This window comes from Carcharhinus amblyrhynchos, chromosome 8 (assembly GCF_965287045.1).
Source record: "Carcharhinus amblyrhynchos chromosome 8, sCarAmb.v2.hapA, whole genome shotgun sequence".
In the NCBI taxonomy this organism is placed as follows: domain Eukaryota; kingdom Metazoa; phylum Chordata; class Chondrichthyes; order Carcharhiniformes; family Carcharhinidae; genus Carcharhinus; species Carcharhinus amblyrhynchos.
This window is the reverse complement of record NC_137331.1, coordinates 48,914,665-48,940,144: the sequence shown is the minus strand read 5'-3', so window position 1 is coordinate 48,940,144 and position 25,480 is coordinate 48,914,665. Positions and strand designations below refer to the sequence as shown.

Below are 25,480 nucleotides of genomic sequence, written 5' to 3'. Positions count from 1 at the left end.
CATGTACTCTCAAGAGGTCAGCCTGAGGATCACCTGAAATTGGTCCTTGGGCCTTGTTACCATGAAACCACCAAGCTGTGAGTCGTAGTTCTTTGTATTTATTAAATGTGCTGGAAATCTGAAATAAGAATTGAAAATGTTGGAAATACTCAGCATGTCTGGCAGCATCTGTGAAGAGAAACAGCTTTTCAGGTCGCATTGACTCTTCTGACCTGAAATGCCATCCCAACGCGAAATGTTGAATGGTATTTAATGGAGTATGTGGGGATCTTGTGCATTAGCTGGAAAGCTGGCAAGAGCCCCAGTTCACCTCTTTTCGGAAGATTCACCACATTAAATTATGGCATTAGCATCAGGCACTTTACTGGCAGTGACAGGCATAGCAAACTCCCAGAGGCAGAAGTCCCACCTGCCGACGGCTACATTGAGTGTCTTACAAGGGATCCCCTTGGGCTTGCAAGCAACAGTGAGGATTTCTTGTCCAAGCATCCCACATGGCATGTCTCTTGAGTCCCCTTGCTATCCTGGATGAATATGAGTAGCAGCAGAATGAGGCCCTTAAAATGGATATTGATTGTCCACTTAAGGGCCTCAATACATGGCAGGGCAGAAAGGCTGTCCAAGGGCTTTGCTGTGGCAGATATAATGGAGACCATGGTGAAAATGTGACTGGGTCCCCACCTGAATCTACTGCCTGATTAAATGCCCCCCACAACCAAATTCTGCACAGCGGAGGGCATGAAATTTCACTCATTTTTCTCCACGAATCTTGTCTAATCTGTTGAGTACTTTCAGCGTTTTCTGTTTTTAGTCCCTTTAAAGATCACTGATTGGGCTTATAGATGCCTGAAAAGCTGGTCAGAATGTAACAGTAGAGCGCAATTTGACTTGGGTGTCACTTCTTACCAATTTCCTCCTTGGATAACATGACTACTAGTCGAAAGGACCAAGGAAATTTTTTTAAAAAGTTTTCTGGATACCATTGAGCAATTAGAGCTTTCATTATTCACTTCTCAGGGCACTTTTGAGGAACAAACATTAACCCGCTAAGAGTCAAGTGAACTCATTTCAATCAGCACAAATGTTCTTTATGCAGCAAATCTCAAGATTTATCAAAGATACTGAAGTAAAAAAATGCCAATGCAAGCTTTAGGAGTAGAATACAGAATAGTAGTCATTATCTAGCTCTGAAGCCTTGCTCATTAGGTTCCAGTATCTAAAGAATATATAATGAGCTTTTGATTTGGTTCACTTTTGCCAGGGGGATTGAAGTACAGCACAACAATATATGCAGCCTTGTAACAAAGACATTAATTGTACAAATTAGAGTTCTCAGAGCTGACAACTACCTTCATCGTTCTGCTGTAATGGGCAAAATATGGTAATTCATTAAGAGACACTGAGCACAATTACTGTAAATCATAGTACCCTATACCAATAAATTCGGTATTATTGATGCTCCATGTATTCTACAGAGGACTCTGAGCATGGTAGTATATCAAATGTCTCACTCATAGCAATGTAAAAGGGATTGAATATGGATACATTCTGTACTATATTATTGTCAATAAAAACCAGTGAAACTCACATTAACTCTTTAGCCAACTGCCATTAGCACTGAATATGTTCATTTTCAGGACATTTCAGGAAATGATAAATCATTGAGATGTCATTTCAGAACACTGACACTGTAAGGTATAGATGGTAACCAGTTCCTTTCATGGAAGGATTATGTCCATAATTATTGTAAATCATCTGCACCATTATTATCCTTTTCAGACAGCAGTGACATTGATGGTTGTCTATATTCTTCAAAAAGCACAGAGGTAAAATCAACTGCAGTCACTGTATCCATCACAGTAACCGTTCTTAGAAGCAGACCATAAATAATCACATGCCAGTGAGCACAATGGCTATTTCCTGGAATTGATGCAGCCCTTTCCCTCATCACTAACTACACTGCAAACCGCTAGGAATTCTACTGCACAAGCAGAAGCTAATATAAAAGGTGCTTCAAAAAAGCGACTTGTAAAAGCAGTGAGCTAGGACACTGAATACAATGTTCTGCACACAACGTTCGGCTAATTTTTGATGCCTACAGTAGCCCTTCCACATCCAAGTAAAACAAGTTGCCAGCTTAGGAAAGAAACATGCTATTTTCCTCTAGTATTAGGCTCCACTGCAATCAGTAGTCTCCTTCTCCTTTAATAATTAGGTGGTCAGACAGCTTTGGCTCAGGGCTCTACTTATCCACCAATGTCTAACTGGAAGCATGTGCTGGTGGAATATGCAGGGTGTTTATTTGTTAACGTTACTTAGCACGTGCTCCATTCAGGTCGTGGCCAAGAACTGGAAACATTCACACAAAGACAGTTGGTGAATTTTAAAGTTTATTTATTAGCATCACAAGTAGGCTTACATTAACACTGCAATGAAGTTACTGTGAAACTTCCCTAGTCACCACTCTCCAGTGCCTGTTCAGGTACACTGAGGGAGAATTTAGCATGGCCAATGCACCTAGCATGTCTTTTGGAGTGAGAGAGGAAACGGAAGCAACTGGAGGAAACCCACAGAGACACGGGGAGAACATGCAGACACTGCACAGACAGTGACCCAAGCCAGGAATCGAACCAGGGTCCCTGGTGCTCAGAGGCAGCAGTGCTAACCACTGTGTCACCCTACTTTGAGTCTAACTCAATATGGAGTTTTGCAGATTCACACCTGGTTTGCTGGGGTCCAAATCTCTGCACCTCAAACAATATCTGAGTTTAAGTAATACTCTGACGAAAATATGCTATGGTTTTCTACACTCGTTGAACTTACTTTGTATTCAAGATTATAAAATGACACAAAACTGTCTTCGACAGGCTTGAGTGCTCTGCCCAAAGGTAGCTCTTGGCTCATTGTGTGTGTTGATACCACAGCTGTCATAACAAAAGCAATATGACTCGGAAGGGGTGGGGTGGGATGGTGACAGTGATACTGTCCTTTTAGCTCTGGGACTTGGGGCCCCTGTCCACTGCAAATGTTTATTGAGCAACAAAGCTGAAGATTCATCAAAAACATTAAAGTAAAAAGCATCAACACAAGTTTTTGGAGGGGAATCGTAGAATACAGAATAGCAATCTGTTCAGTTCCTTATAGTTGCAGGCTTATAGTACAATGCTGTTATAATTTCTGTTCCACTAAGATACACAAAAGAGGTGGTGAGATGAAATTGAGAGCACGAGTGTGGAAAAATTGGAGCAGGAATGGGCCCTTGAGCTCCATCATTAAATGATCATAGCTTCAATTTCACTCTTCTGTCCCATCCCCATATTGCTTGATTTTCTTAACAGTACAAAAATTAAACAATCTCATTCTTTAAAAGAGCTGTAGATACTCAGCTATTAAGTGTATTAGAGTTTAGATTCACAACCCTCTGAGTGAAGATGTTTTTCCTCATTCCAATCTTAAACAGTTGACATCTTATCCTGAGACTATAACCCCCTCAGTTCAAGATTCTACAACCAGGGAAACAGTCTCTCAGCATCTACTCTGTCAAACTCTCTAATTATTTTATCTGTTTCAATAGCTGAAGAATAGGTGGAGGGTTTTTTAAAAGTTGACGTAAAGGCTCACGTTATTGGGGAACAGTTGAGAAATCTTTTCTTGAATATGAGTCATAGAGGTTTACAGCATGGAAACAGGAACTGATTCTAGAATTGTACATTAGGAAAAGAAAGAATTTGCATTCATATCACACTCCGTTTGCGCACAGCAAGATTTCATAATCAGCAGTGTGATAAATAACCTGTCATTCTGTTGTGGGTAGTGTTGACAGAGGGATGGTTGGTGGCCAGGGTACAAAGAGAACAGTGTCCTGAGATCCTATACAACCGCACATACAACGTCACAGATTGACATCTTAACTGGGTGTGTCACTTTTGCTGAAGTAGTGCTCAGTGCTACCCTGAAATATCATTGTGAGATCAAAGCCTGCTTAAGTCCATGATCTTCTGACTTTGTCAAACAGACACTGAAACAGTGCATTAAACTGAAACCCAGTGTCAAAAAATAAAACCACCTCCTCTTAACTAGAACAAAATCCACCCCCCCATTATAGATGAACCATGTCTCAAATGGTACAAAAAAAACTGGATGTCCCCCATTTAGCCAAACAAGGCATGACTGAACATGAGTTATTCCAAAGCAGGAAGAAAGGGAATTTAGTACATTTCACACACATACTTAGTTAATCTTTACCTTTCAACAAGACCAACTGGCCAATTCAGTTACACACCTTGTGGTGTCACCAGGGGCTGTGTTTAAAAGGTCATACTTTTCTCATAATGTTCTCCAATTTCTTGACAGAGTCTCCCCCTACCAAGATGGTCACAAGAAGTCAACCCAGAAGTCACATGACAGACTGACAGAAAACCCCTATCAGGAATCAATGCCACGCAGATCAGCTGTGTAACATGATGATAGATTATATAAGCATAACACTGAGTCCTCCTAAAGAACAAGGTAACTTGGAGACCGAGAATTTGTTGTGTGCATAAGTTACGTCTGTTATTGACCTTGGACTACACATGAACCCTGATCTGGATTGACCTTTTGCCAGTATGAGAACTCACTCTGGCAATCTGATCATCTTTGTCCATAATCTGATATTGTCCCTCCTGAAGGATTGCTGCTGTTATCTACTGTGTTGTGATTTCCCTGTTAAATAGATTGACTGTCCAAGTTTAAATAGTTAGATGCAAAGAAAAGATGTTTTTATTTCCTTTCTTTAATAAATAAATACCTATAAATAAACAATTTTTTTTGTATTTGGATAACTGAGTGAACTCCACCCCCCCTGTCACAACCTATTTTACCTAACATACCTTGATATCATAGAGCGGCAGAAATGCTGAAATTTCCAGCCTGAATCTCAATATTGGGGAAAAAGCTATTAATAATAACGGGTAAACATTTCCTACGTACAATAATAAAGGTCTTTATAATTCTTTACATATAAACGGAGGAAACCATCCCCATTATGTATTTAGTTAAGGCTTGATTACTTTATTTTCCATCTCAAAAGATACTAAAAACTTTCCTGTGTTATAACCATATTATTCTTTATAACAGAGGCAATCTGTACCCCCCTCTTGTTGCTGTTGGCAATTTTGAATTGTGCAGTACAATAATCACATCATCAGAGTGAACTTGATGGATGTAATTAAATCCAGTGGCTAATGCAACAGTGTTCAAAACTATACAGAAGGCAGAACAAAATTACTGATTGGAACTTCACGCCAAAATAAACTTGCCCAAAGGTTTAATTTTTTATAACATGTCACAGTGGTCTTAACGTGTGAAATTTACACCTGATCTCTGCAAGTTCTTAAAACAAAAAGTGATCACTAGGAATTGGAGTAGGATAATGGAAGCAAAAACCAATTATTTAAGGAACAGTTGAATTCTGTGATGGCAAGAATTGGGATTACAGATCGACAAGTGAGAGTGATGAATATAGCCTGCCTTATTTTCAATCATCCTCTGATATTGGGATAGATAAATTAGTATAGTATAAATACATAAAGGTAAGATCCTGTTTCACTGTGCTGGTGGAGGATTAAAAAAGCTGTTCCTTTTAACTGAAATCACACTGCATTTATTTTATTCTGTTAAATAGTTTGGGAACGAAAGCAATCTTTCTCCAATGTCAGTCCTATTTTCCTCAATGCATGATGCAATTAACGTTCAGTGAAGGCTTCTGATGCATTTAAAACCGTGTGACCTTCGAATGATGTGGTTAGAGGACAAATGAACACTGCTTGACAATCGCCAGGCAAGAGAATGTTCTCTTCCTGTTGTGAAACACTTCAGCGGTCATGGACATTTGGCCTCTGATCTTCAGGTAAGTGTTCTCCAAGGTGGCCTTCACGACAACGCAGAATTGCTGAGCAGAGACTGATAGCCAAGTTCCACACACATGAGGATAACCTCAGCTAGAATCTTAGGTTCATGTCACACTAACTGTAACCCCCACGACTTGCCTGGGCTTGCAAAATCTCACTAACTGTCCTGGCTGGAGACAATACACATCTCTTTAACTTGTGCTTAACCCTCTCTCCACTCATTGTCTATACCTTTAAGACTTGATTACCTGTAAAAACACACATTCCAACCATTATTTTGTAAATTGAGTTTGTCTTTATACGCTCTGTTTGGAAGTTCTGTTCACACTCACCTGATGAAGGGGCAGCGCTCCAAAAGTTTGTGGCTTGTGCTAATAAATAAACCTGTTGTACTTTAACCTGGTGTTGTGAGTCAAAGGCTCAGAAGGCAAATAATTCACTTCCTGACTCTTGATAGCCTGTCCACCATCCACAAGACACAAGTATGATGGAATTCTCTTCACTTGCCTGGATGAGTGCAGCTCCAACAAGACTCAATGACAAAGCATCCCACTTGATTGCTACATGTTCCACAAATATTCAATCCATTCACCACTGATGAATCGTGGCAACTGTGTGTGCCACCTATAAAATGCACTGCAGGATCTCAAAGTTGCTACACAGCATCTTTCAACCCTGCGATCACTATCATTTAGTAGCATTAGACCAGCAAATACCTGGGAAAACTACCACCTGGATATTCCCCTCTAAGTCATTCACCATCTTGACTCAGAAATATGTTGCCTTTCCTTCACCATCGCTGCATTTCAGCAACAAAATTCTTTGAGACAATGTGGAGAGAGAAAAATTGATCTACTATATTCTTTGCAAAAATCAAATAAAGACACACATTGGGCTCCCTTAAAAAGGGGCATGTGAGCACACACCTCGACTCCTTGGATGTCCTCCATATGTGGACGTGATAACCGCATTATATTCCAAATGTGAATTGCAAAAAAAGGTGCATGCACTCACTGCATATATTTAAAATTTCACCAGTTGTCTGAATGAGCAGAAAATCCATGCTTTAGACCATTATGTGCCACTGGATTAATCCAATCTATTAGCACAACTCTGGCACAATCACTGGAGAAACAGCATAATTGGCTGCTTATAGCCACTTATATATATTTCTCCAGATATCCTGCCAAAGTTGCAGATCAGGAGAGTCTATCTGGAAATTTCACATAATGGTTCAATTCAGTTCTCTGGAAATATACCAACACAAATTTTATTAATAATATAAAATCAATGAGACTTGCATTCTAGTTTTGAAACAATATTAAAACTCTAAGTACAATTGTATTTCATTCAGTGTCCTCATGTCTCCAGCTACTCCAAGACTTCACTGCTCGGAGGCTTTGGGTGCCTACTACACTTAAAGCTCCTCATACTTACTGGCATGCCTGTGAAGGTGACTGGTGGAGATTGCCAAGAGATGCTGAATCCATTGCTGGTAGGAGTAAACTTTGATCCAGGAATGTTGACAGGTGCCGTGGCCTGTTAGTAAAAAATGATATTGTAAGGGGGCTGACATTGTCCAGGAAGGGGTTGAATCCTTTCATTGCAGGTGCTTTTCATCAGAGCTCCATTCAATTTGAGCCTGCTTTTTAAGAATCACTGGCTTATATCTGGAAGGTATCTGTGTTAAATTCTTGTCAATTAATTAGCAGGTACCAGGTTTTGCTAGAAAGTTCTGTCCTTTGCATGGCTCAAAAATCGCCTCAGCAGACTGAAGTCTGATATTGAAATATTGTAGTACATTAAAAATTACTTCTGTCATACTCTGTGAAATGTGTGCCAATGCTTCTATAAGTGCTGTTCCTGTGTATGCACCTGCAAGTAGGTTGTAAACTTTCCCAGGCTCGCTAACATTAGCTGCTATGAAGATCCACCTTTGCAGGTTTCCTGGGCTATTGGCTGTAATGAGTCCCAGGCTGGCGTTCAGCTAGCTGCAAGAGTGAGGCCAGTACTTGGAGAACCAGCAGTACAGGCACATATCACACACAAAGCAAAAGCAGCTTAATACAATATAGATCAGCTGCAAATTTTGACAATACAGACGTAAGTTCCTGCTCTACCTCCATGTTTAAAGAATTGGATGAATATAAGGTGATAACCAGTCATGCCACTTGGCTCTCTGTCCCAATATTGAGTCGCAACTTCATCTAAGTGGCTGGAGCTCCTGTCAGAAACAGGCAGGAGGGTCCAGCATGTATGAAAAATCAAGATCAGAAGTTAGAACCCCAACACCATTTTTCCCTATCACCAATTCCTGCTCCCACCTAGCAGGGACAGTATAAATTGCAACGTAGCCAATCCCTATGTAAACAAAATCTCACTAACTGTTCTAGCTGGAGATAATACCCATCTCTTTAACCTGTGCTTAACCCTCTCTCCACTCACTCATTTGTCTGTACCTTTAAGATTTGATTACCTGTAAAGACTCGCATTCCAACTACTATTTTGTAAATTGAGTTTGTGTCTTTATATGCCCTGTTTGTGAACAGAACGCCCACTCACCTGATGAAAGAGCAGCGCTTGGAAAGCTTGTGGCTTGTGCTACCAAATAAACCTGTTGGACTTTAACCTGGTATTGTGAGACTTCTTACTAAACTAAAAGGACCATCAGTTGGAGAGCAGGAAAGCTAGATGGAGGTTACTGAGAGACTTTTATTGCCATTGTTTGGAGGGTTTTCAGTCTTAAAGACTTTCAACTCAAGATCTATTTGCTGCTCTAGGTTCTGCACACCAGATTCCTGCTGTTGTGAAATGCTGATATGTTCACCCCTCAAACTCAGACCCTGTCCCTTTCAGGCACTGCTACAGCCTCTTCACATTCCAGCCACCTGATAGTCTGCCACCTGACTGGCAAGCTACTTTGCAGGATGCATATTTTGAGGTGGCATTTTCTTAAAACATAACAAGGACTCAATATAAATCAGGGAAAACTAGACAAATATATGAGGGAGAATGTTATGATGGGAGGAGGCTCGAATGAAACATAAATACCAGCATGGATGGGCTGGGACAAATTTGATTTGATTTATTATTCTCACATGTATTGACATACAGTGAAAAGTATTGTTTCTAGTGCGCTATACAGACAAAACATACCGTTCATAGAGAAGGAAACAAGAGTGCAGAATGTAGTGTTACTTTCATAAGAACATAAGAAATAGGAGCAGGAGTAGGCCATCTAGCCCTTCGAGCCTGCCCCGCCATTCAATAAGATCATGGCTGATCTGTCGTGGCTCAGTTCCACATTGCCGCCCTCTCCCCATAACCCTTAATCCCCTCTCTTATCAAAAACCCATCAACCCGCATCTTAAAAATATTTAGCGAGGCAGCCTCCACCACTTCAACGGGCAGAGAATTCCAGAGATTCACCACCCTTTGAGTGAAGAAGTTCCTCCTCAACTCTGTTCTAAACCGCCCCCCCTTTATCTTGAGGCTGTGCCCCCTAGTCCTACCATCCTTTCTGAGCAGGAAGAGTCTCTCCACCTCTATCCTATCCATCCCATTCATCATCTTATACGTCTCAATGAGACCTCCCCTCATTCTTCTAAACTCTAACGAGTACAAACCTAGTTTATTCAGCCTCTCCTCATAGCTCAACCCCCTCAACTCCAGTATCAGCCTAGTAAACCTCCTCTGCACTCCCTCCAAGGCCAAAATATCCTTGCATAAGTACGGCGCCCAAAACTGCACACAGTACTCCAGCTGCAGCCTCACCAATGACCTATACAGCCGCATAGCTGGAGTGTAAAAAGGTCAACTTAATGCAAGGTAGATCCATTCAAATGTCTAACAGCAGTGGGGAAGAAGCTGTACTCGAGTCGGTTGGTATGTGACCTTCAACTTTTGTATCTTTTTCCCAATAGAAGAAATTGGAAGAGAGAATGTCTGGGGTGCATGGGGTCCTTAATTACACTGGCTACTTTGCTGAGGCAACGGGAAGTGTAGACTGAGTCAATGGATGGGAGGCTGGTTTGCGTGATGGATTGGGCTACATTCACCATCTTTTGTAGTTCCTTGCGATTTTGGGCAGAGCAGGAGCTCTACTAAGTTGTGATACAGCCAGAAAGAATGCTTTCTATGGTGCATCTGTAAAAGTTGGTGGGAGTTGTAGCAAACATACCAAATTTTCTTAGTCTTCTGAGAAAGTAGAGGCGTTGGTGGGCTTTCTTAACTATAGTGTTGGCATGGTGGGGACCAGAACAGGTTGGTGATGTGGACACCTAAAAACTTGAAGCTCTCGACCCTTTGTATTTTGTCCCTGCTGATGGAGACAGGGGCATGTTCTCCACTATGCTTCCTGAAGTCGATGACAATCTCCTTCGTTTTGTTGACATTGAGGGAGAGATTAATGTTGCTGCACCAGTTCACCAGATTCTCTCTCATTCCTGTACTCTGTCTCATCATTGTTTGAGATCCGATCCACTACGATAGCGTCGTCAGCAAACTTGAAAATTTGAGTTAGAGAGGAATTTGGCCACACAGTTATAGGTGTCTAAGGAGTACAGTAGGGGGCTGAGAACACAGCCTTGTGGAGCACTGGTGTTGAGGACGATCGTGGAGGAGGTGTTGTTGCCTATGCTTACTGATTGTGGTCTGTGAGTTAGGAAGTTCAGGATCCAGTCGCAGAGGGAGGTGCCGAGACCCAGGCCATGGAGTTTGGAGATGAGTTTTGTGGGAATAATAGTGTTGAAGGCTGAGCTATAGTCAATAAATAGGAATCTGACATAGGTGTCCTTGTTATCTTGGTGTTCCAGGTTTGACTGCAGGGCCAGAGAGATGGTATCTGCTGTGGACTTGTTGAGGTGGTAGGCAAACTGTAGTGGATCCAGATAGTCTGGGAGGCTGGAATTGATTTGTGCCATGACTAACCTTTTGAAGCACTTCATAATGATGGATATCAGAGACACTGGCTGATAGTCATTAAGGCAATGGTGTCTTTGTGTGTTGTATATCCAAATTTTCTGTATTCTGTTTTTTCTTTTGCATCAATATTTCCCTATTCCTTTAGCTCTTTTAATAATTTCCCTATTGGGTGGAATCTCCTGATAGTTTATTTTCAGGCAATTTCTGGGTTCTAACCCTGCAATGATCAGCAGTGTGTGCTCTGGCAGTATTTTCCAGGAGGAGGCTTGTGAATTGGCCAGCTCACTGTCCAATAACAATGGAAGGTGGGCTCCTGACATTGCAGTCTCAACCAGAGGGCTTCCAGTTTTCCCCAATGGAGAGGTCGGCACTGCTCAGGCAGAAAGGAGACCGTGCAAAGGTATTTCAAATTAGAGGTGCCCTTGGGAGCATTTGTAAAATTGCAAAACCACAAAGCTCGAAATGCGTGGAGTGATCAGAGTGTTGGGAAACCCTGGTGGAGGACTCCTTTCTTTCCGTGGGTGAGGCCTTTCATTCCCTTTCACCACTGGTGTATGGAACTGATGACTCTGATGGCCCCCCCAACATGCCACTGGGAAGGCTGCCTTCACAGAGGCTGCTGGGCTCCTTGCTCAGCATGGTCCCCTCTGACACCGGGAAGATCCTAGCAGAGTCCTCATCATCCCTCTGATTAGTCCCTTTATTGACTTAAGTGGACACCCACTGCTACCAAGCGGCCAAGTGCTGCTGAAGTTCACCTGCTTCTATCAAGGTTCCGGGCACAGGGAATCATAAACTCCCTACAGTGCAGAAGGAGCCGTTTGACCTATTGAGCCTACACCAACAACAATCCCACCCAGGTCTTATCCCCATAACACCACATATTTACCCTCCTAGCCCTCCCTAACACTAAGGGTCAATTAATTATGGCCAGTCAACCTAACCTACACATTTTTGGACTGTGGGAGGAAACCAGAGCACCTGGAGGAAACCCATGCAGACACAGGGAGAACATGCAAACTCCACACACAGTGACCCGAGGCCAGAATCAAACCAGGATCCCTTGTGTGTGAGGCAGCAGTACTGACCACTACGCCACCATGATCTGACACCCTTTCTTTGATCTTTTTTCCAAATCCTGCCTTCCAACCTGCCTCCGTGGGACAGAGAAGATTCTACCCATCACCTCCAGGTTGAAAGTTTCCCATATTTGTCCAGTATCTTAATAAATATTATAATTTACTGGACTGAAGCTTGTTGTTTCAAATTAAATATGTATCTCCTCAACTGTTCCCTCTCTTGTCCCATTTTCTACAGAACCTAATAATATTATAAGTAACTGTTTCCAAAGTGATCCCTTATCCTTGCATTACTCACTTCGCTCAGTTCATTGTCCAGAACTTGATCCAGTACTACTTTTCTTTTGTTGAACTAAAACATTCTGGAAGCAATTTTCACTTTGGACACAGACAGAAAACTGGTGGTAGTGAACCAACCATGAAAGCCAGTAGAAAGGACAATTGGGCAATTTACATAATGGACTGTTAATCTTCAACAACCTGTTTTGCATCTGCAAAACAATTCTAAGCGAAGAGATTATATATCCTTTTCTAGTACTCTAATGAATCATTGATTAACAAATTCATCCCCTTGTTTTTCCTTATTCTATCTTCTAGAGTATCTTGTAACCAGGAATGTTTAGTTTCCAAATTGTGCTAACCCAAGTGTTTCAATATATTTATATTTTTCACAGTATTGCTATTTTTATTCACTTCCACGTCAGGAGTTTGAATTTTGAAACCCACACTATTGTGGCTTTTTTTTAGAAGAGGAAGAAATTGCACCAGGGTTACATTGTGAAAAAGGTGCAAATCTGGAAAATGCTTGAGGGAATGAGAAATGAACAACCATTAATAACACATTCAAAGTAATGCTTTCCCTATAACTAATGAGCTTCTTAACATAATCCCTGCACTAGGAGAACAATTTACCAAAGATTGCAAAAAAGGCTAATTTCACTTTAGCCCCTGGTTGCAGTGGTAAATGCTTTAATGAAATGCAGCAAATTGATTCTGAGTCGGAGAAAATTACCCTTAACTGTGCTAAAGAGTAACTAATAATAGCAGTTCACCAGTGAATAATTGAATGCAGCATCAATCACTCCAAGGATTCTGGAGATTGTCCAGGAGAAATTACTTGATTTGTAAAGGATACAAAGATGAGGCAAGAATAATGAAGGGTATTTGCTATGAGGAGAGGTTGGAGAAACTTGGTATGGTCTCTCTGGAATGACAGAGATTGAGGGCCGACCTGATAGAAATCTACAAGATTGTAAGGGCCAGGAACAGAGTGGATAGTCAGAAGCTTTTTCCCTGGGTGGAAGACTCAATTACCAGGAGGCATATGTTTAAGGTGCGAGGGGCAAGGTTTAAAGAAGATATATGAGGCAGGTTTTTTTTTACAGAGGGTGGTGGGTGTCTGGAACTTGTAGCCAGGGAGATAGAGGGAGCAGATACAATAGTGATTTTTAAGGGACGTCTTGACAAATACATGAACTGGTTGGGAATGGAGGGATATGGTCCCTAGAAGGGTAGGGGGTTTTAGTTCAGATGGGCAGCATGGTCAATGCAGACTTGAAGGGCTGAAGGGCCTGTTCCTGTGCTGTAATTTTCTTTGTTCCAATATTGTAAAGTAGTAATCCAGAAAATATAGACATGGAAGGAATAGCTTTTAAAGACATCTATAAAAGATGCTGCACCAACACACAAATATCATGAAAGTTGTAGCAAGTATTAGTAGAGAATATAGCGTTACATCACTCTTTATTTGGCCATAACAGATTTTTGTAAAGGATATGGGGTGCAATTGTCCTGGTCCGCTGCGCTGCTCTAGTAAAGCAGCAGGCCAGGAAATACTGGAGGGAAACGGGAATCGTGACCGGCATCCAGCCGATTGCGACTCTCCTGGATCATTTCTATAATGTAATCAGCCTTGTACTGGGAAACAGCATGAGGCTGAATACAATATTGAAATCAACATTTGAATGTCATTAGCGAGCCCGCGACAATATCGTCAGGGCTTGCTAATGTTTCAGAGATTGCCATCTGCAGGGATTGAAGCTGGGGACGAGTATGATTGTCTTGCTGGTGGAGCAGAAGCCATTGAGGCTCCCCAGGAGTTCAGGCTGTCAGTGACAGCTTGGCAGCATGACACTGCCTAGTGGGTAGTGCCAATGAGGTGGGGCCTGAGGTGGGCGAGCCAATCGGTGGTGGTGGAACTGTTGCGCACTCTGCGCAGCAATTGATGGGTAAGGGGGTGGCAATCAGGGCTGGCCATTAGGGGGCTGAAGAATCCATCAGGAGGCCAGCAGTGGCCCGCTTACTGTGCTGACGCTGGCTCACTCCCATTCCTACCACTGGCGTAAAACCTCCAGTGGACTCTGATGCACAGAGTGCTGGAAATTCTCCCATTTTCCCACCCTGGGCACTTTGGTTTTTTTTTTGGAAAATTGGTTTCACGGTTGCCAATTCAGTGAGTGTCCAACTGTTTGTGATGTCTCTCTAAAAGACACATACAGACAGGTTCCCTTGTAAGCTTTTAAACAAGAAAAGATAATAAATGATATTTATTAATCTTAACCTGGTCTGAGTAAAAATAATTAAAAATATTCTTTCACATATGCATGCACTCGAAGTTCACACACAAAAAAGTTACAAATGGGCAGATAGATTAACAGTCCTTTTAGAGATCAATGGGTCTTGTAGATTAATGACTTGGTTGGTTTTACGCTGAGTTTGAGGACGGTTCTGGATTCTGCATTGGTCTTAGGCTGAACTCGCAGGTGGTTCAGGATTCTGCATCGTGACAATATAAATATGTTGATGTATGATTTATCTCTGTTCTTATGGAGTCAGTAATTGCCAGGTTGAATCTTAAAACACTGTCTGGAGTGGGTGAATAGTCAAACAGCATACAAGACCCAACTTAATGGAGAGAGTAAGAATGTTCCACTCAGGGGTCCTGTCTCTTTGACTCTCCTGCATCTGAATTTGCGGCCTGAAGTAAGTTCCTTAAACACATGAGAGTTTGGTTTGTTACATAATTCTTTCTCTTTGACTGACCAGTTATCCTGGCCATGTCTAGTGGATTCCTGGCCCACAATTTACATGATTAGATTGCGGCTGAATGAATTCCTTTCTCAGCCAGAGTTCATTGTCTAAGGAGTAGTCTCCACCCAGATGAATACACCAAGTGATTGCCTGTATGTTCTGTGAATTGGTTAAGAGATCTAAATCACACATGTATAATTGTCTTTGTTGGGGTTTTCTAAAAGGATTGGCTCCATTTTAATGGTTTTAGAGTGTGTGAGATACAGTCATGCAAATATTCAGCCACTTCAGAAACTGCTGGTTCAAATTACTGGAAAACATTTTCAGTCTTTTAAAATTCAATCAGCGGTTCTCAGCCAGTAAATCCATCAAGTCACTTCCAGTAGAAAGCATGGCTTTAGAACACCTCCCTGCCAAGTCAAATTAAATGCTACTAGTATACTGCAACAGCTGTTCTCTATTCAAGGTCAAATATCTCATTCACCTTTTGCTGAAGAGGCACAATTATAATTAAATTTCTTTTGGTGTTGGGGTCCGGCCCGAGGAAGGTTTCATTTCCGAAACCAGACGCCTCCTGGCCCTTTTCCCTTCTAAAGCCCAGCTCAGTGTTGTCTCAGGGCTTTGGATTTTCTTTAACATCTGCTTGCAGCATTTTGGAATTTTAATGTTAACAGACATACTCTTTTGAGGGTTTAGGCTCAGTGCAAACTCAAGTTCAATACATGAGTTTCAAGGAGCTGAAATTACACAGGTTGCTGTGGGACATTATTCCTATCTCAAGATCTGTCCTATGCAAATTTCTGTTATTGCATCGTTACCCTGACTGTAAAGTTCTTAACCCCTTAATTACTGTTTCCACAATCCATGGGTTTGATTGTTCAGGTTCTGGCACTTTGTTAAATCTTATCTCTAGGATAATAAGAGAACCTATTTTTAAGCTCCTATGAGATATCTGGGTTCGGATTCTCATCCCATGATGTCTCCAGTGGGTTCTGAAGCTGAAGTGCTGGGATCAGTTAGCTTTGAATTTAATCTTTCAGTGGATAATGCCACACAAATTTCATTCCTACTTTCTTTGTGATTTTCGTAAGTGCTGTTCGTCTTAGAGTGTTTTACCTTCTCCTTTTCCTTTGAGAATCTGGTGAAATGACGCAATGACAATAATCTCTTGCTCAACGTCAGTAAAACAAAGGAAATACTCATCAACTTCAGGAAGCGTAGTGGAGAACACACTCCCATCCACATCAACAGTGATAAAAGTGGAAGTGGTCAGAAGTTTCTAGGTGTCCAGATTATCAACAACCTGTCTTGGGCCCTCCATGCTGATGCTATAGTTAAGAAAGCCTACCTATACCTCTACTTTCTCAGGAGACTAAGGAAATTCAGCATGTCCACTACGAATCTCACCAATTTTTACAAATGCATCCTTTCTGGATGTATCACAGCTTGGTATGGCCCTTGCTTTGACCAGGACTGCAAGAAACTACAAAGGGTTATGAATGTAGCCCAGTCCATCTCCACCCTCCCATCCATTAACTCTGTCTACACTTCTGGTATTGTAAACCCCAAGAAAACCTGTTGGGAAGTTTTTCATAATACATCAGGGGTCAATTTGATTTTCCTTTTCCAATTTCTTGTTTGTCTATGGTCCACTCACTACGAATGCACTCACCGACACAGCCCCCAAGTTTCTGTTATGATTAGATGAGATGTGGGGGGAGGGGGTTAGGATGGCTGTCTCTCTTTCCAGCTCTCATTTGACCACAACAGTTGTTTTGATAAAAAGGGTATGCTTGTCAATTCAGTGAGTGATTAACCATTAATGTGCTGTGATTGTACAAGAAACCACTGCAGTACTTAGCTGTTTGTGGATCAATACAGTAGAAGTCAATGCATGCCAACACTCTCTCAGTGCATGATATCTGGAGGAGGAGGAGGAATGTAAAGGACACACATATGCATGAGCAGCATAGTTTCAGGCTGAGCTCGGGTTCCTTCTGTATTCGGCATTGATACAATGCAAATATGTTGATGGATTATTGATTACAGTTCATATGGAATCAGAAGTTGCTGGATTTAATCCTAAAACACTGCCTGCTGTGGGTGGATGGTCAGGCAGCAGACATGGCTCAAACTTGCAGATATGAAGGAGAGAGGAAGAGGGTATATCAGGAAGCCCGACTGGAAAGGCATGGAGTTTGTTACAGAATGTAAAACAAAACCACTACCTGTAAACACACTATCCCTGCCTGGTAAACTGTCTGTGCTTTATATGCTCTGTCTGAGGCCAGAACTCTCCATTCACCTGACGAAGAGGGTAACCCCTCGAAAGCTTGCGAGTATATTATCAAATAAATAGGTTGGACTAAAACCTGGTGTTGTCAGACTTTTTACTGGGAATATAGTTCCACAGGGCGAGTTCTGGGCCTGCCTTATAAAAAGGCTTGGATATCCAGCTGGGCAGGTCACTGCACTTAACCAGGAGAATTCACACTCAACAAGCCCCGCAGGGATCGATCAGTGATTTCCCCACTGACCTCGTGAGGTTATTACAGACTGAGACAGAGAGAGAGAGGGGGGGAAAGAGAGAGAGGTAATGCACCACTCAGGGGTCTTGCCTATTCTGTGTCTCTTCTGCTTCTGTCTTTTGTGAGCTGGATAAAACAGTTTCTTAAAGACAAAAGAACGTTAATTGGCTTATCACATGATCCTGTCTCTATAACTGACCAGTTAGTGGAACATGGTCATAGATAGTGTATACTAGGTCCATCGTTTACATAATAATGGCTCAGTGAATTCCTTTCACAACCAGAGCTCATCGACTGAGGTGATTACATCTAATACATTGTCCCTACCTGGGTGAATACACTAGATGATTGTCTAGATGTTCTGTGAATGGATTAGGAGATTATCCCATTCACACTCTTTCAAGGCATCTCTGCTGGGGTTTCTTGACAGGTTGGCTCCATTTTAATAGTCTTAGAATATGTAGGATGCAGTCATGTAAATGTTCAGCTATCTTAGAAACTGCCATTTCAAGTCACTGGAATTCAATTTCAGTCTTTTAAAACTCAGTGGTTTTCAGTCAGTAAATCCATAAAGACATTTCTGATAGAAAGCAAGGCTTTATAACTTATTATATGTACAGCTGTATGAAAGAGAATTAGCAGCAGAGATATTCATGATCAAATCATGTTATCTTAATTCTCGCTGCTCTGATGATTAAGATAATAAACTTGAAAGGATACCACACACGGAACAAAGGGGCAGATCCTATCTCATTAAAATATTCATCCTATCTGAGGAAATGGTTCCCCGTGTCTATATGGGTTTCCTCCGGGTGCTCTGGTTTCCGAATATATGCAGGTTAGGTGGTTTGTCCACGCTAAATTGTTCTTTAGTGTTCCAAGATGTGCAGATTAGGGGGATTAACGGGACAAATGCTTGTTATTGTGAGGATGGGCCTGGTTGGAGAGTCAGTGCAGACCCAAAAGGCCGAATGGCCTCCTTCTACACTGGAGGGATTCTATGATGATCCTATGAAATTGTGAGAACCACTGGCCCACATGCTCCAATTTCTAAATGTACACTTGCTGTGCTCAATTTTTACTTGGCACCATTAAATCATACCTCTATCCTGTTAACATAAGTTTTCCACATGATTAATCACTGAAATCCCAGCCATCTGAATTAAGGTGCATATTGTTACCTGATAAGCATGGTCCGTATGAATGAGGTAGAGGCATGTTGGTGCCGACCGACTCAGAGGAGTGGTGGGTTTGGTCTCAGTTCTTGTGACGGTGGCTTCAGATCGTCCTGTATCCAAGTTGGAGAGCGTAGGTGGTGAGGCCACAGATGGCGACACTGGAGAAAGGCTGCCCAAACCCTCGGCTACAGAATCAGTGTTTAGTTTAATCTCTTGGTAGTAGAAGTCTTCTTCACCATCACTGCAATCTGAATCTACGCTACGACTGTAAGGATAAAATAAATAGACATTTGGTATCCAATAATGATCCGAGACCAAGCTTAATATAAACATCACAGATCACTGTGCATAATCCCCTATCAATGTTACATAAGTTGTGCACTGGTGGCACGGTGGCACAGTGGTCACTGTTGCCTCATAGCACCAGGGACCTGGATTCAATTCTGTGCAAATCAGGTTACCTGGGTTGGCAGTGCCAGGCCATGTCCCTGACCACCCGGGGCCTGCAATGGCCTCTGAGGGGCCCCCCATGTGGTCACCACATCCAGCCTCTGTTTTGAGGACCAATTGCGATTCCCATTGGCTTTGCGTTGCACTGGCGGGAGGCTGAATGCCAGGAACTGGGTGAATATTGCTAAAATCTGAAACTGCATAATTAAATATTAATTTAAATATGCTAATCTCACTGGGTGTGAACCAGATTACATCGTTGGCGAGAGCCAGACTCCATTGATGGCTGGGGAGAGTTCTAAAAAGGGTTCTCCCTGTTGCAAGTCACATTATGCACCCCCCCAAAACCCCTTTGTGAGATCTTCCAGCCAAATTGAGATTTGTGCAGGGCTAGTGAATCGTCCCCATATTTCTCTCCACTGTTAAAGTATTTCTTAAACTCAGCACAAAGGGAGATAGACGACAGAGGATTTTATACTGTTTTTGAGGGGCAGGATGAGAAAATCTCACGGGATTTTTTCTGTCCTTAAAGAGCATGAAAGAATTTGTCAAACAGTGGGTGGAATTTTAAGTGATTCTTTCTAAATGTCAAGGTGGTCTGAAAGTGGGAGTGTTCCAGATCCGTTTTTCTGGGCAAGTTTTCACACCCAACTTTATGCACTCTGTCTCTAAAAAGATGGGTTAGTCAGTTCCTAGGCAAAGAGGCAATGGGTGGGGCTTAACTCAGCTGACAGCCTGTATTGGGAGGTACTGCGCATGTGCAGACCTCTGATGTCACACACGCGCATTAACAATAGCAGGGGTCTGACAGCCAAAGAGAGAACTGTTAGGCCCCTGCTACTGCAGGCAGCCTCAACCAGCAGCACCCCCTCCCCTCATTTCCACGATCGTGGGGGCCCATAGACCAGGATGCCATCCATGCCATACAAACAGATCACAACCCCTCCTCCCTCCCTCACCGATCACATACAGAGTGGCAGCAGGTCCTTCTGCCAGACTGGCACTGCCCAGAGGGCAGCCCCACTTTACACTCAGCTTCCCCAGCAAGACCAACATGACTGTTCCCTGTTCATGTGGAGCAGGTGTTTTCCTTGCTGGAGAGAACCTCTCCCAGCGAGGCTATAAAGGCAAGTGAGCCCGGATGATTGAGCGCCTGGCTCATTAAACATTAAAATTTATTCAAATATTAATTTCAATAAATTAACCAGCTTCTCGCCCATTTCTGGCAAGAGGCTGACCACACTGGAAATCTGGGTGTCATAAAATCGTGACAGGTCCAAAAACTGGCGCCAATCGCATTAGCTGTTTTACATCTGATTTTATGACATTTTCTCACTGCAAAATGGGCGTAATGTGGCCGTAAAATTCCACCCATGATGTCCCTTTCATAAACCCATGTTGACTTTGCTTGATTATATTACAATTTTTTAAATGCTTTGCTACTGTTTAAATAAATGGGTTCTAGCATTTTCCCAACAGCTTATTAGGCTACCTGTCAGATAATTTCCTCCCTTCCCAAACAGGGGCATTGCATTTTGCAGTTTTCTGATCAGTTGGTAGCTTCCCAGGATCGAGGGAATAGTAGATGATTACAACGAATGCATCAACTAATTCTGCAGCCACATCTTTGCTGGAGCAGACGAGTGAAGGAGCAGAGAGACAGATAAGAAATTACCTGTTAAAAACCTGTTTAAATAAGTTTAAAGCACTTTCGTAGTAAGAACTTACCTTGTAGAACTGTTTAAATCATTTAAACGCATTTTTGCGGACTTTTTGTATCTACCGCTTTAAGAATTCTAAGGGAGTGGGTAGCAGGGAGTTGTGGGGGAGCAGGCTTTAAAACAGCGCCAGGTTTAAAAGGAGGCCTGGTGTAGACAGCAGGCAGTGGAGTGAGTGGGAAGCAGAGTGAGCTATTAGGGCTTAGGAGCAAAAGGGCTTGGGGGAAAAAGGGCCAGGTAAGTTCGTGTGGAAATTTTCAATATTGCTACAGTGAATAATGGAGGGGCATGTGATGTGTTGTTTCTGTATGATGTGGGAGCTGGTGGACCCCAGGGTCCTTCCCAGTGACCATGTCTGCAGTAAGTGCAGGTTGCTGGAGGAGCTCCAGCTCAAGGTAGATGAGCTGGCCTCTGAGCTACAGACACTGAGGCTCATCAGGGGGAGAGAGGGTGCCATTGTCAATGGGGAGCAAGTGACATCCACCCCCCCCGGACTGGCTAACTCTAAGGGTCAGGAACAAGAGGGGGCTGCTGAGAGGAGGAAGGGGGGTAGGGAACGGAGGAAGGAGGGTGGGGAGCGGAGGAAGGAGGGTGGGGAGCAGATGCCTCAGCCTCTCAATCTGCATAACAGGTTTGAGGTTCTTGCTTCCAGTCTGGACGAGAACAAGGGAGGTGAGGTTGGTGAGCAAACTGCACACAGTACAGTGATGCAGCAGGACATAGGCAAAGAGAAGGTGAAAAGGAACGTAGTAGTAATTGGGGATAGTGGGGTTAAGGGTATTGACACTGTCCTTTGTCACAATGACAAAGTGCACAGAAGGGTGTGTTGTCTGCCTGGTGCTCGGGTACAGGATGTCGCATCTGGGCTGCAGAGGAACCTGGAGTGGGAGGGTGAGAATCTGGTCGTTGTGGTACATGTGGGTGCCAACGACGTAGGCAAAATGCAAACTGAGGATCTGGGGAGGGAGTATGAAAAGCTGGGAATGGAATTAAAAAGTAGAACTGACAAGGTGGTTATCTCTGGGCTACTGCCTGAACCGAGTGCAGACGGGTGTAAGGTTGATAAGATTAAGGAAGTGAATGGGTGGCTCAGGGATTGGTGTGGGAGGAATGGGTTTGAATTTATGGGGCATTGGCATCAGTATTGGGGTAGGTGGGACCTGTTCAGGTGGGATGGGGTTGGTCTGAACCGTGCTGGGACCAGAGTCCTGGCGAATCGTGTAAATAGGACTGTAGACAGGGCTTTAAACTAATTAGGTGGGGGAGGGTGCGAGGGTAGGTGACATTACGGGGTCTAAAGTTAAGGAGAGGGTACAGGTAAGGGAAGAGGCCAAGGATGTCCCAATAATAAAGGGAGTAGGGGGCGTGAGTATGGTTGGTGGCGTTCGGGCAAATAGGGTCCAGGTGAAGGCTGGGATGAAGGCACTTTATCTGAATGCACGAAGCATTCGGAATAAAGTGGATGAGCTGGTGGCGCAGATCAGCACAAATGGATATGATCTGGTGGCCATTACAGAGACGTGGCTGCAAGGTGACAGGGACTGGGAGCTGAATGTCCAGGGGTATCAAGTGTTTAGGAAGGATAGGCGGGAGGAAAAAGGGGGGAGCGTAGCTCTGCTGATTAAGGATAGCATTAGGGTGGTAGCAAGGGATGATATAGGAACCAAAGAGCAGAACGTGGAATCGTTGTGGGTGGAGATTAGGAACAGCAGAGGGAGGAAGACGCTGGTGGGTGTCGTCTATAGGCCCCCAAATAATGATCTGGAGGTGGGGCGGGCTGTTAACGCGCAAATAAGTGCGGCGTGCAGGAATGGAATGGTGATAATTATGGGGGATTTCAATCTACATATTGATTGGTTGACCCATGTTGGACGAGGTGGGCTTGAGGAGGAGTTCTTGGAATGCTGCCGGGATAGTTTCCTTGAACAGTATGTGTTGGAGCCAACGAGGGAGCGAGCTATCTTGGATCTGGTGTTATGTAATGAGGCGGGTAGAATTAGGGACCTTGTGGTGAAGGATCCTCTTGAGGAGAGTGATCATTGTATGGTGGAGTTTCTGGTGCAGATGGAGGAGGAGAAAGTGGGTTCCCGGACACGCGTCCTTTGTTTGAACAGAGGGGAGTACGGTAGGATGAGAGAAGAATTGGCGAATGTTGACTGGGGGAGCGCGTTGGAAGGTAGGTCTGCTGAGGAGCAGTGGAGGATCTTTAAGGAGATCTTTCTTGGTGCTCAGCAGAAATTTATTCCGATGGTTAAAAAGGACCATAGGAGGAGAGGCAATAAGCCGTGGATAACGAAGGAGGTGAAGGAAAGTGTTAAATTAAAAGCGGAGGCGTTTAGAGTAGCTAAGAGTAGTGGGCGAGAAGAGCATTGGGAGAGGTTTAAATGTCAACAAAGATTGACAAAGAAGTTGATAAAGAAGGGTAGGAGAAACTATGAAGCTGGGCTAGCGCTTAATATAAAAAAGGATAGCAAGAGTTTTTATAAATATATAAAAAGGAAGAGGCTGGCTAGGGTGAACGTTGGACCCTTAGAAGATGAGAAGGGGGACTTAGTGGTAGGGGATGGGGAAATGGCTGAGATCTTGAATAACTTTTTTGTTTTGGTCTTCATGGAGGAGGATGTGAATAATTTGCCGGGTGTTAGTGATGGAAAGGTGGTAGGACTGGAGGGTCTCAATGACATTATTGTTACTAGAGAGGTGGTGCTTGACAGACTGGAGGGGCTGATTGTGGACAAGTCCCCAGGACCGGATGGAATGCATCCGAGGGTTCTGAAAGAAATGGCGGAGGTGATAGTGGATGCCTTGGTGGTTATTTTCCAAACGTCGCTGGATTTCGGGGAAGTGCCGGAAGATTGGAAAACGGCCAATGTTACGCCATTGTTTAAGAAGGGTGCCAGGCAAAAGGCAGGGAATTATAGGCCGGTTAGTTTAACGTCTGTTGTAGGTAAAATGTTAGAATCCGTCATCAAGGAGGAAATAGCGAGGCATCTTGAGGGGAATTGCTTGATAGAGCAGACGCAGCACGGTTTCGTTAAGGGGAAGTCGTGTCTGACAAATTTATTGGAGTTCTATGAGGATGTGTCTAGGGCGGTGGATAGAGGAGAGCCGGTGGATGTGGTCTTTCTTGATTTTCAGAAGGCGTTTGACAAGGTGCCTCACAAGAGGTTATTGCAGAAGGTAAGGGGGCATGGAGTTGGGGGGTAGGGTGTTAGCTTGGATAGAGGATTGGTTGTCAAATAGGAGGCAGAGAGTGGGGGTTAATGGGTGCTATTCGGATTGGCGGTTGGTGACTAGTGGAGTGCCCCAGGGGTCGGTGCTGGGGCCTCAGCTATTTACCATTTATTTAGATGATCTGGAGGAGGGAACCGAGTGTATGATGTCGAAATTTGCTGATGACACCAAGATTGGTGGAACGGCAAATTGCGCGGAGGGTGTGGAGAGTCTGCAGAAGGATCTAGATAGGCTGGGCGAATGGGCCAGGAACTGGCAAATGGAATTTAATGTTGGCAAGTGCAAGGTGGTCCACTTTGGTAGGAATAATGGTAAGAAGGACTATTACTTACGTGGTGAAAAACTGCAGCAGGCGACGGTGCAGAGGGACCTCGGGGTCCTTGTGCATGAGTCGCAAAAACCCAGCCTGCAGGTGCAGCAGGTGGTCAGGAAGGCGAATGGGATAGAACATAGAACACTACAGCACAAACAGGCCCTTCGGCCCACGAGTTGCGCCGATCACATCAACACCTACCAATCCATAGACCTATCTATAACCCCCAATTCCACTAAATCCCATATACTCATCCAGAAGTCTTTTAAAAGACCCCAGCGAGTTCGCCTCCACCACCACTGACGGCAGCCGATTCCATTCACTCACCACCCTCTGAGTGAAAAACTTACCCCTAACATCACTTCTGTACTTGCCTCCCTGCACCTTAAATCTGTGTCCTCTCGTAGCGACCATTTCAACCCGGGGAAATAGCCTCTGAGAATCCACCCTATCTATTCCTCTCCACATTTTATAAACCTCTATCAGGTCGCCTCTCAACCTTCGTCTCTCCAGGGAGAAGAGTCCCAGCTCCCTCAACCTATCTTCCTAAGGCATGCCTCCCAATCCAGGCAACATTCTTGTAAATCTCCTCTGTACCCTTTCAATAGCTTCTACGTCCTTCCTATAGTGAGGCGACCAGAACTGCGCACAGTACTCCAAGTGAGGCCTGACAAGGGTCTTATAAAGTTGCAGCGTTACCTCCCGACTCCTAAACTCAATCCCTCGATTAATGAAGGCCAGTACACCATACGCCTTCTTGACCACATCCTCCACCTGCGAGGCCGATTTAAGAGTCCTGTGGACCCGGACCCCAAGATCCTTCTGCTCTTCAACACTACTAAGACTCCTGCCCTTGATAGTGTACTCGTTCATCCTGTTGGTCCTGCCAAAATGGACCACTACACATTTATCCGCGTTGAAGTCCATCTGCCACTTTTCCGCCCAGTCCTGCATCCTATTTATGTCCTGGCCTTCATAGCGAGGGGGATTGAATATAAAAGTAGGGAGGTCTTGCTGCAGCTGTATAGGGCATTGGTGAGGCAGCAGCTGGAGTACAGTGTGCAGTTTTGGTCGCCGCACTTACGCAAGGATATTTTGGCCTTGGAGGGAGTGCAGAGGAGGTTTACTAGGCTGAT

At 43.6% G+C, this 25,480-nt stretch overlaps 1 protein-coding gene across 2 annotated transcripts in view; it reads right to left on the bottom strand.

Annotated features, from left to right (window-relative positions):
- Nucleotides 1–25,480, bottom strand: part of znf704 (zinc finger protein 704) — a 192,075-nt gene that overhangs the window by 12,380 nt on the left and 154,215 nt on the right. For both annotated transcript variants that reach the window (XM_080194038.1, XM_080194039.1), the window contains exons 6-7: nucleotides 18,633–18,894; nucleotides 7,329–7,430 (exon numbers count right to left, since the gene is read on the bottom strand). In XM_080194038.1, coding sequence (XP_080050164.1) covers nucleotides 7,329–7,430; nucleotides 18,633–18,894 — 364 coding nt within the window. The remainder of the gene's footprint in view (nucleotides 1–7,328; nucleotides 7,431–18,632; nucleotides 18,895–25,480) is intronic.